General features: G+C 42.6%; 1 protein-coding gene across 3 annotated transcripts in view; it reads left to right on the top strand.

The window, feature by feature from the left end:
* Positions 1-12,768, top strand: part of LOC139541337 (discoidin domain-containing receptor 2-like) — a 57,868-nt gene that overhangs the window by 13,543 nt on the left and 31,557 nt on the right. For all 3 annotated transcript variants that reach the window (XM_071345888.1, XM_071345889.1, XM_071345887.1), the window contains exon 2: positions 9,857-9,984. In XM_071345888.1, coding sequence (XP_071201989.1) covers positions 9,903-9,984 — 82 coding nt within the window. In that variant the 5' untranslated portion in view covers positions 9,857-9,902. The remainder of the gene's footprint in view (positions 1-9,856; positions 9,985-12,768) is intronic.

Here is a 12,768-nt window from a genome sequence, read left to right as displayed (position 1 = left end):
AAAAAAATTGCATGTTGTGTTGACATTTTTTTCAATATAGTTAAGAGGTCAATAAATATTGTCTTTTTTTCTCTTCAACGGTTAAACCATTTTAGACAATTATTATATCTGTACTTATTATTTAGGATCCCGTTTGGATTTTATTTGGCAGTTTTGAGTTCATAAAAAAGAAAACTGTGGTCTCTCAATTTATTTTCATCTTTCTCTGTCTCACTCTTTCTCTCTGATAACCCCATCAGTGATTTGACCTCCACACCTCAGACTCTCCAGGTATCAGATATGGCCCTTGTGAGTGCTTTGTTTGACTTCTCTCCCACCGGTTCAAGCCTGCTTGATTTCCTTTGTGGCCGCCGTGAAAGCATTGAGAAGTGCTTTGCTGTCTGACATTCGTTTGTTATTCTAAAGATGACTTTGATCTGAGTTTTCTGTTGACTGTTTGACTTTGTCAGACAGACATGCTCTGAGACGCCCAGCTTCATCTGTTATTAATGCATATATGGTAGGGTGGACCATAAGGTTGAACTCCCCTTCAGGATTTAGTACAGAAATAGAATCAAGCATTTAGTTTGCCCCTGTCTCATGATGTCAGTTTTTTTGACAGCAGTAATGAGGGACAGACCGCATTGGACCAAAGCACAACCGTTCACTTGCTTTGTTAAATATCAATCCCCAGCCTCTAACCCTATACCCTATCCTCTACCCATGACTTCTATTCCCTGCATGCTCCAGTTTAGTGCACACTGTCAAGCCCATTGCATGTATCAGAAGTCAACTGTATAACTTAGGGTGCATATGTGCACACTATCCACAGTATGGTACATACAACTCCAACCAGAGCCCAGTGAGTAATATAGGCTTTGAGAGCTGGTTTTGGGGAGGCCCTACTTAGTAAGTCTAGGTTGATTCCTGCAGGAGCTATAGGAGTGTATGAAACCCATTCCTGGGTAAAATTAGCCCTATAGTCGGCCCCGGCAGCCCCATAGAGCAGGCTGTGTACTAACACACACACACACACACACACACACACACACACACACACACACACACACACACACACACACACACACACACACAAACACACGACAGTAGACCCCTAGCAGCAAGCCCACTTGAGCAGGCTGTGTGAGGGGGAATGTGAGGGACAGTGTATGGCAAGACACAGGTCCTGTCTGTCCACTCTGCCCCACTCCGGCCCCTCACCTTAGGCCTAGGAGGGGCCCTAACTCCCCCTGTGCCTCCTCCTGTACATCGTTCTGTCCTAATACCTCCGCCTCTCTTCCTGTCTCCCCTGTTCCTCCCCTGAATTTACCTCCAGATCAGAAGATCCAACAAATCTCTCTGCTGTCTATAGGGCCTAGTATAGTATAGCTGCAGAATGATAGTTAGTTGGACCCTGAAGAGCTGGGGGGTGAATAGTCTGATCCTCTCAACCTCATTTTAGTCAGGAAGTATTTTAATCAGTGAGGTGAGAGGTCGGGCTTATGCACCTGTCATCTCTGACCTGTAGACATACTGTACCTGTGCTCTCTTCTTTTTTTCTTCCCTCTCCCCCTCCCTCTCTCCCTCCCTCTCTCCAGTACTGACAGCCTGTCAGTGAGAGGTGAGTGTAACTGAACAGCAGCTCAACTATTGGACTGTAGAAACACTACTCTCAATAGTTTTCTGCATCAGAATAAAACATTGTCAAGAGCAGTTACTCACTGATCATTACTGGAAGCTTGATCTCAGCTCCTAACATGTCAGCAAACTTTTACAGACATTGCAAAAACATTTACCGAAAATGGCAATTTGGACTTGATAACTATCGTAACTTTTCACATGAAAAAGGAATTTGAGTTTAAAACGATACTGGTGAGTGGATAAGTGTTCCATGCTGCTATGAAATGAGAATGAGCAGAAGTTTTCCATAATGGTGAATGTGAGACAGCCCATAACCCTGTGTCCTGTGTGTCAGAGCCTGCTCTGATGTTACCATAGCAAAGCCTTGTTATGAGACAACAGCCCTACGCTCCTTGCAGATACCTACCTGGATGGAGAATACAGCTCTTACTAAGAGAGAGAGAGAGAGAGTAAGGGGCAGTGGTGTAAAGTAACTAAGTAAAAGGACTTTGAAGTACTACTTAATTAGTTTTTCTGCGTATCTGTACTTTACTATTTGTATTTTTGACAACTTTTACTCCACTACATTCCTAAAGAAAATATGTACTTTTTACTCGCATCCATTTTCCCTGATACCCAAAAGTACTTGTTAAATTTGGAATGCTCAAGCAGAACAGCAATATGGTCAAATTCACACACATCAATATAATGTGTTGTCATTACATTTACATTTACATTTAAGTCATTTAGCAGACGCTCTTATCCAGAGCGACTTACAAATTGGTGCATTCACCTTATGACATCCAGTGGAACAGCCACTTTACAATAGTGCATCTAAATCTTTTAAGGGGGGGGGGGGGGTGAGAAGGATTACTTTATCCTATCCTAGGTATTCCTTAAATTACCACTGCCTCTGAACTGACGGACTTACTAAACACAAATAATGTGTCTGTAAATTATGTCTGAGTGTTGGTGTGCCCTTGGCAGTCGGTAAATTTAAAAAACAATTAAATCGTGCCATCTGGTTGGCTTTATTTAAGGAATTTGAAGTATGACAGTTGAGTACTTTTTCCACCACTGTACTTACACTACCGGTCAAAAGTTTTAGAACACCTACTCATTCAAGGGTTTTTATTTTTACTATTTTCTACATTGTAGAATAATAGTGAAGACATCAAAACTGTGAAATAACACATATGGCATATGTGTAGTAACAAAAAGTGTTAAACAAATGTAAATATATTTTATATTTGAGATTCTTCAAAGTAGCCACCCTTTGTCTTGATGACAGCTTTGGACACTCTTGGCATTCTCTCAACCAGCTTCGTGAGTGGGGGGAGTCACCTGGAATGCATTTCAATTAACAGGTGTGCCTTCTTAAAAGTTAATTTGTGGAATTTCTTTCATTCTTAATTAGTTTGAGCCAATCAGTTGTGTTGTTGCAAGGTAGGGGTGGTATAAAGAAGATAGCTCTATTTGGTAAAAGACCAAGTCTATATAATGGCAAGAACAGCTCAAATAAGCAAAGAGAAACGACAGTCCATCATTACTTTAAGACATGAAGGGTCTGTCATTACGGAAAATTTCAAGAACTTTGAACGTTTCTTCTTGTGCAATCACAAAAACCATCAAGCGCTATGATGAAACTGGCTCTCATGAGAACTGCAACAGGAATGGAAGACCCAGAGTTACCTTTACTGTAGAGGATACGTTCATTCGAGTTAGCTGCCTCAGAAATTGCAGCCCAAATAAATGCTTCACAGAGTTCAAGAAACAGACACATCTCAACATCAACTGTTCAGGGGAGACTGTGTGAATCAGGCCTTCATGGTCTAAATGCTGAAAAGAAATCACTACTAAAGGGCACCAATAATAAGAAGAGACTTGCTTGTGCCAAGAAACTCGAGCAATGGACATTAGACCAGTGAAGATGTGTCCTTTTGGTACCAACCGCTGTGTCTTTGTGAGACACAGTGTTGGTGAACGGATGATCTCTGAATGTGTATTTCCCACTGTAAATCATGGAAGAGGAGGTGTTATGGTGTGGGGGTGCTTTGCTGGTGACACTGTCAGTGATTTATTTAGAATTCAAGGCACACTTAACCAGTATGGCTACCACAGCATTCTGCAGCGATACGCCATCCCATCTGGTTTGCGCTTAGTGGGACTATATAATTTGTTTTTCAACAGGACAATGACCCAACACACCTCAAGGATGTGTAAGGGCTATTTTACCAAGAAGGAAAGTGATGGAGTGCTGCATCAGATGACCTGGCCTCCACAATCCCCTGACCTCAACCAAATTGAGATGGTTTGTGATGAGTTGGACCGCAGAGTGAAGGAAAAGCAGCCAACAAGTGCTCAGCATATGTGGGAACTCCTTCAAGACTGTTGGAAAAGCATTCCAGGTGAAGCTGGTTGAGAGAATGCCAAGTGTGCAAAGCTGTCATCAAGGCAAAGTGTGGCTACTTTGAAGAATCTCAAATATAAAATATATTTTGATTTGTTTAACACTTCTTGTTACTACATGATTCCATATGTGTTATTTCATAGTTTTGATGTCTTCACTATTATTCTACAATGTATAAAATAGTAAAAATAAAGAAAAACCTTTGAATGAGTAGGTGTTCTAAACCTCTGTGCAGGCCAGTCAAGTTCTTCCATACTGGTCTCGACCATCCATTTCTGTATGGACCTCACTTTGTGTACGGGGGCATTGTCATGCTGAAACAGGAAAGGGCTTTCCCCAAACTGTTGCCACAAAGTTGGAAGCACAGAATCGTCTAGAATGTCATTGTATGCTGTAGCGTTAAGATTTATTTTCAATGGAACTAAGAGGCCTAGCCCGAACCATGAAAGACAGCCTCAGACCATTATTCCCCCTCTACCAAACTTTACAGTTGGCACTATGCATTCGGGCAGGTAGCGTTCTCCTGGCATCCGCCAAACCCAGATTTGTCCGTCGGACTGCCAGATGGTGAAGCGTGATTCATCACTCCAGAGAACGCGTTTCCACTGCTCCAGAGTCCAATGGTGGTGAGCTTTACACCACACCAGCCGACGCTTGGCATTGCGCATTTTTATCCTAGACTTGTGTACGGCTGCTCGGCCATGGAAACCCATTTCATGAAACTCCTGACGAACAGTTCTTGTGCTGACGTTGCTCCCAGAAGCAGTTTGGAACTCAGTAGTGAGTGTTACAACCGATGACAGACCATTTTTACGCGCTTCAGCACTTGTCGGTCTCGTTCAGTGAGCTTGTGTGGCCTACCACTTTGCGGCCAAGCCGTTATTGCTCCTAGATGTTTCCACTTCACAATAACAGCACTTATGGTTGACCGGGGCAGCTCGAGCAGGGCAGGTGGGATCCTATGACAGTGCCGTGTTGAAAGTCACTTTTACCACCACTGGAAAGTTGTAGAAAGGTTTGTGTGTGTGTGCGCGCATGTTAAAGCTCTGTTACACAATCACATGCAGATCAGTGTTAACCTCAAGGAAGGGAAGATAGGACATATTTTAAGAGTATTTCAACAGAACAGGGCCTTGGTAAATGGAACATTTGTTTGTTTTTTTCATGCTAACTCTATGTCCACTTTTACATGAGAGCTGTTCTCTCTGGCCACATGGTAAATACCTCTCTGACTCTCCCTCCCCAACACATGACACAAGCCACCAGCTGTTTGTGTTTCATTAACTGTTTAAGCCCAGCATTAGCACCTATATATTTACCCTTATAAGGAGGCCAGTGTCTTAGTGTGATATGGCTGTAATCTAATACAACAGGAAATGAAGCACTTCTGAAGGAGAAACTAACTCGATGATGTTTGTTGATGGTGAATGCACAATGAGGCCATTCAGAGGTCAATGGGTTTTGGTGAAGGGGAGCTGTTGAGAGAGTTTGTACAGTTTTACAGCGGTTTGGTTCTCTGATTAGCTGATTACAATAACATGATTACAGTGATGTGTGTATTTGTGAAAGGAAGGATGGTTTAGAAATCGTATACCGAATGTCTGACGACTTGCATGAAAGCAGGATTCCTTATATTCTGGAATTTAAGATATCATAAATGTCTATTGGTTTCTAGGAACTGTATAGAAATGAAGAAGTCATTCTGTAATGTCGGGTGTCATCAGAGTTCCATCTTGGCAGTGGTATTGTGCAGCAGATCTGAATATGTGTCCCACAGCCAGAATACAACTCTGTTATATTGTATGAAACTCCAGGTTTTAACACTGATATCTGGCAGTGGCCTGGTTATTGTGAGGTTCCTAGGTGGTGTAAGTGTGGTCTCTGGGTGTAGAGGTATGTGAGTGTGTGGAGGATGGTGAGTATGTGTAAATGTTTACTGCAGAGGGCACTTAGAGGTTTAGTGGAGGGGTGAGTGTGTGTGGAGGATGGTGAATGTGTGTAAATGTTTACTGCAGAGGGCACAGAGAAGTTTAGTGTGTGTGTGGTCATGTTTAACTATACTTGTGGAGACCAGAAGTCCCAACAAGTATAGTAAACAAACAAAAAATGTCTAACTGGGGACATTTTGTTAGTCCCCACAAGTTAAAATGATATTTCTAGGGGGTTTAGGGTTAAGGTTAAAATTTGTGTTAGCGGTAGGAGCCTGGGTTACGTTTAGGATAAGGTTTGGAGTAAGGGAAGTAGGAAAAATTGGATTTTGAATGGGACTGAATTGAGTGTCCCCACAAGGTGAATTATACAAGACTGTCTGTGTGTGGGTGTGTGTGCCTGCGTGCGTGCGTGTGGTTGTGAGGAGTACTGTGCTGCTTGACCCTGACATGTTGATCTAACAGCCACTCCTACGCAGCCTCGCACCGCCAAGAGAAAGTTGTTTGGCCAGGGATGAACAGACGGAAATGTCCTACACACGTGCCCCTTTGGCCTAGGATGAAGACCAGGGAACCTCCCCTTTGGCTTTCTGATCTCTCCAGCTTAACTCTATACAGTCCATAGTAGAGGTCGACCGATTATGATTTTTCAATGCCGATACCGATTATTGGAGGACAAAAAAAGCCGATATCGATTAATCGGCCGATTTATTTTTAATTTGTTTTTAATATATATATATATATATATCATACACACACACACATTTTTGTAATAATGACAATTGCAACAATACTGAATGAACAATGAACACTTTTATTTTAACTTAATATAATACATAAATACACACACGCACACAGCTCTGAAGTGACAATGATACTGAAGAGTCTGCTTAGGAGACAAATACTCTCAACTGTTTGAATAAAAATAGAGTTTAAGTTACCTGTGATGAATGTTGAAAACAAAAACTTTAATTTCTATATGCAGGAAATCCTATTTTAATAATGGGCATGGTAAGAATTGACAACCAAAGTGCGAGTCATAATTCCCATGACACCTAGCAAAATCTGAAAAGCGGTTCCTTCATTTATTCCATAGGATACATTTAGATTCACTTAAAATAAGGTCTGTGTTTCGTGTAGGCTTACATCACCGTGCCAATTTTATAACTGTGTAGATATCCATAGGACAAGGTAACTCTGATCAATATTGGCTAAATATAAGCGAAGATTTTTTTTTAAATTGTAGAGTGGATTTATGAAAATATGTTGACAAACGTTACCTTATCCTAGTGAGATTTACACGGGTATCAAAGCGTCAAGGCGGTTTAAGCCTGCACGAAACACAGACCTTATTTGAAGTAGATCAAGACATTCTCTATGGAAGACCTGAACGGTAAAATAACGAAGGAACCCCTTTCAAATTCAGCCGCAAGTTATTACAGGAATTATAACGCGTCGACTATTTCTCTCTAAACCATATACCTTTGACTAATCCGGAAACTATCACCTCGAAAACAAAACGTTTATTCCGTTCCGTATTTTATCTAACGGGTGGCATCCATGAGTCTAAATATTCCTGTTACATTGCACAACCTTCAATGTTGTCATAATTACGTAAAGTTCTGGCAAATTAGTTCGCAAAGAGCCAGGCGGCCCAAACTGTTGCATATACCCTGACTCTGCGTGCAATGAACGCAAGAGAAATGACACAATTTCACCTGGTTAATATTGCCTGCTAACCTGGATTTCTTTTAGCTAAATATGCAGGTTTAAAAATATATACTTGTGTATTGATTTTAAGAAAGGCATTGATGTTTATGGTTAAGTACACATTGGAGCAATGACAGTCAATGATTGATTGTTTTTTATAAGATAAGTTTAATGCTAGCTAGCAACTTACCTTAGCTTACTGCATTCGCTAACAGGCAGGCTCCTCGTGGAGTGCAATGTAATCAGTGCAAGAATGTATCCCCCGAGCTGACAAGGTTAAAAATCTGTCGTTCTGCCTCGTTTCATTGAAAATAAGAATGTGTTCTTAACTGACTTGCCTAGTTAAATAAAGATTAAATAAAAGTGTAAAAAAAAAAAATCTAATCGGCGCCCAAAAATACCGATTTCCGATTGTTAAGAAAACTTGAAATCGGCCCCGATTAATCGGCCATTCCGATTAATCGGTCGACCTCTAGTCCATAGTACACTCTTCACCCCTCTGCCTTTCTCTTCAAAACAACACTGCCACTTTACCTAAGGTTCCGAAACTCTGAATTTACATGGTAGTTGCATAGGTGCAGTGTATTGACATTGCATTTCCACATTGTTACATGGTACTTCCAACTGTTGCTGTCCAAAGATTACAATCTTGTTAGAGAAATGTTCACTTTTATATAAACAGAGATAGAACAACCACTAATGATTCTGCTCCAGTCGTTCTCCTTCTTTAAATGGTGTTTGTTACATAAGAAGCTATTAACACAGTGAGATCGCCACATCCTTAGACTGTATGTAATTATGTAACAATCAGTTAGAATGACAGTAAAGCATTTACATGTGCAACCCCGACTCTCTCCCCCCACACCTTTTACTGGATCATTATTAGTGGTAGGTCAGACAACCACATGAGACTAGAGTAAATCACTGAGTGGACATCGACATTTCCTCTAAGGTAAGAGGAGATTAGACCATTGGCTGTTTGGGTCTGTTGAAGAGAGGAGGCGTGCTGGACCTCTCTCTCTCTCTCTCTCTCTCTCTCTCTCTCTCTCTCTCTCTCTCTCTCTCTCTCTCTCTCTCTCTGTCTCTGTCTCTGTCTCTCTCTCTCTGTCCCTCGATCTGTCTCTCTCTCTCTGTCTCTCTCTGTCCCTCGATCTGTCCCTCGATCTGTCCCTCGATCTCTCTCTGTCTCTCTGTCCCTCGATCTGTCTCTCTTTCTTTCTGTCTCTCTGTCTCTCTCTCTCTCTCTGTCTCTCTCTCTCTCTGTGTCCCTCTTTCTTTCTGCCTCTGTCTCTCTCTCTCTCTGTCTCTCTCTGTCTCTCTCTGTCTCTGTCTCTCTCTGTCTCTGTCCCTCGATCTGTCTCTGTCTCTGTCTCTCTCTCTCTCTCTGTCCCTCTTTCTGCCTCTGTCTCTCGCTCTCTCTCTCTGTATCTCTCGCTGTCTCTCTCTCGCTGTCTCTGTCTGTCTCTGTCCCTCTATCTGTCTTTCTCTGTCTCTCTCTGTCTCCCTCTCTGAAATGCTGCCTTAATTTATTCCTGCCTCCTTCTGTCTGAAGTCCTCTCTAACACACACACACACACACACACACACACACACACACACACACACACACACACACACACACACACACACACACACACACACACACACACACACACACACACACACACACACACACACACACACAAACACAGCCAGGGGATGGAGAACTACTGAATAATGTTACACACACACACACACACACACAGCCAGGGGATGGAGAACTACTAAGGAATGTTACACACACAGCCAGGGGATGGAGAACTACGAAATAATGTTAAAGTATTTACATTTAGATGTATGGATATAGTTTTATGTACAGTTTTATTACTCAGCGCTGGCTACTGTAATGTTGAATTATCCCCGCCATTTTAATATGCTTTCACTCTTCACTCGTGGTAAGATAATGAATGAATGGAAATTCCACTTTCAGACAGCAATTATTGTCTTTATTGAGCAAATGAAAACCATTCCTCCAGTAAAAGATGCAGCTTTCCCTTGAACCTCTCAGATGATCTGGTTCCCTGGAGGAAAGACATGAAACTGCACCAACTGCCTGAATATACCACATGGATCCGAATACAGACCCTAAAACTTCTGTTTCATTTCACCACAGTCCAAATACTTCAACTTGTATGACATATTCTGACTGTTGTTTTCTCATTGATTTCAGGTTTGAAGACCCTCTGTGTGTGAAAGTGTGTGTGTGTGTGTTTGGGATGAAGTGCCTGTGGGGGGGACACTTTCCGCTGATCATCCTGCTCTACTTGTTAGGAGACGTCACCTCGCAGGTTAACCCAGGTGAGTGTTGGCATGGGAACGGTATGGGGAACGTTGTGTGTGTGTGAGCATGTGTGTGTACGTTTCCATTTGGTGGCCTTAACTGCTACTGCTGTCTCTTTGATGTGAGTGGGACTGTTCTGTTGTCCATGGGTCTCTCCACTGTTCTGTTGTCCATGGGTCTCCACTGTTCTGTTGTCCATGGGTCTCTCCACTGTTCTGTTGTCCATGGGTCTCCACTGTTCTGTTGTCCATGGGTCTCTCCACTGTTCTGTTGTCCATGGGTCTCCACTGTTCTGTTGTCCATGGGTCTCCACTGTTCTGTTGTCCATGGGTCTCTCCACTGTTCTGTTGTCCATGGGTCTCCACTGTTCTGTTGTCCATGGGTCTCCACTGTTCTGTTGTCCATGGGTCTCTTCACTGTTCTGTTGTCCATGGGTCTCCACTGTTCTGTTGTCCATGGGTCTCTTCACTGTTCTGTTGTCCATGGGTCTCTCCACTGTTCTGTTGTCCATGGGTCTCCACTGTTCTGTTGTCCATGGGTCTCTTCACTGTTTTGTTGTCCATGGGTCTCTCCACTGTTCTGTTGTCCATGGGTCTCTCCACTGTTCTGTTGTCCATGGGTCTCCACTGTTCTGTTGTCCATGGGTCTCTCCACTGTTCTGTTGTCCATGGGTCTCCACTGTTCTGTTGTCCATGGGTCTCTTCACTGTTCTGTTGTCCATGGGTCTCTCCACTGTTCTGTTGTCCATGGGTCTCTCCACTGTTCTGTTGTCCATGGGTCTCCACTGTTCTGTTGTCCATGGGTCTCTTCACTGTTCTGTTGTCCATGGGTCTCCACTGTTCTGTTGTCCATGGGTTTCCACTGTTCTGTTGTCCATGGGTCTCCACTGTTCTGTTGTCCATGGGTCTCTCCACTGTTCTGTTGTCCATGGGTCTCTCCACTGTTCTGATGTCCATGGGTCTCCACTGTTCTGTTGTCCATGGGTCTCCACTGTTCTGTTGTCCATGGGTCTCTCCACTGTTCTGTTGTCCATGGGTCTCTCCACTGTTCTGTTGTCCATGGGTCTCCACTGTTCTGTTGTCCATGGGTCTCCACTGTTCTGTTGTCCATGGGTCTCCACTGTTCTGTTGTCCATGGGTCTCTTCACTGTTCTGTTGTCCATGGGTCTCCACTGTTCTGTTGTCCATGGGTCTCTCCACTGTTCTGTTGTCCATGGGTCTCCACTGTTCTGTTGTCCATGGGTCTCTCCACTGTTCTGTTGTCCATGGGTCTCTCCACTGTTCTGTTCCCACTCTAGGGGTGGTTCACTGAGGGAAAGTGTGATGTCAATGAGACGACCAATTATATTTTACAAGGAAACCCAGTGCCAAATTTGGTGTGCAGAGATGGAGCACTAACACCATGGCAACAGCAAGCAAATCAGTCTTGAGAAATGCAACGACCTTGGACTGTAGTATGTGTCACAACATTATGGACTGTAGTATGTGTCACAACGTTATGGACTGTAGTATGTGTCACAACATTATGGACTGTAGTATGTGTCACAACGTTATGGACTGTAGTATGTGTCACAACATTATGGACTGTAGTATGTGTCACAACATTATTGACTGTAGTATGTGTCACAACATTATGGACTGTAGTATGTGTCACAACATTATGGACTGTAGTATGTGTCACAACATTATGGACTGTAGTATGTGTCACAACGTTATGGACTGTAGTATGTGTCACAACGTTATGGACTGTAGTATGTGTCACAACGTTATGGACTGTAGTATGTGTCACAACATTATGGACTGTAGTATGTGTCACAACGCTATGGACTGTAGTATGTGTCACAAAATTATGGACTGTAGTATGTGTCACAACGTTATGGACTGTAGTATGTGTCACAACATTATGGACTGTAGTATGTGTCACAACATTATGGACTGTAGTATGTGTCACAACGTTATGGACTGTAGTATGTGTCACAACATTATGGACTGTAGTATGTGTCACAACGTTATGGACTGTAGTATGTGTCACAACGTTATGGACTGTAGTATGTGTCACAACGTTATGGACTGTAGTATGTGTCACAACATTATGGACTGTAGTATGTGTCACAACGTTATGGACTGTAGTATGTGTCACAACGTTATGGACTGTAGTATGTGTCACAACGTTATGGACTGTAGTATGTGTCACAACATTATGGACTGTAGTATGTGTCACAACATTATGGACTGTAGTATGTGTCACAACGTTATGGACTGTAGTATGTGTCACAACATTATGGACTGTAGTATGTGTCACAACATTATGGACTGTAGTATGTGTCACAACATTATGGACTGTAGTATGTGTCACAACGTTATGGACTGTAGTATGTGTCACAACGTTATGGACTGTAGTATGTGTCACAACGTTATGGACTGTAGTATGAGTCACAACAGTATGGACTGTAGTATGTGTCACAACATTATGGACTGTAGTATGTGTCACAACATTATGGACTGTAGTATGTGTCACAACATTATGGACTGTAGTATGTGTCACAACGTTATGGACTGTAGTATGTGTCACAACGGTATGGACTGTAGTATGTGTCACAACATTATGGACTGTAGTATGTGTCACAACGTTATGGACTGTAGTATGAGTCACAACGTTATGGACTGTAGTACGTGTCACAACATTATGGACTGTAGTACGTGTCACAACATTATGGACTGTAGTATGTGTCACAACGTTATGGACTGTAGTATGAGTCACAACATTATGGACTGTAGTATGTGTCACAACATTATGGACTG

This window comes from Salvelinus alpinus, chromosome 16 (genome assembly GCF_045679555.1).
Source record: "Salvelinus alpinus chromosome 16, SLU_Salpinus.1, whole genome shotgun sequence".
NCBI classification, from domain to species: Eukaryota; Metazoa; Chordata; class Actinopteri; order Salmoniformes; family Salmonidae; genus Salvelinus; species Salvelinus alpinus.
Note: the sequence above shows the minus strand (reverse complement) of the source record. Positions and strands in the feature narration are given on the sequence as shown.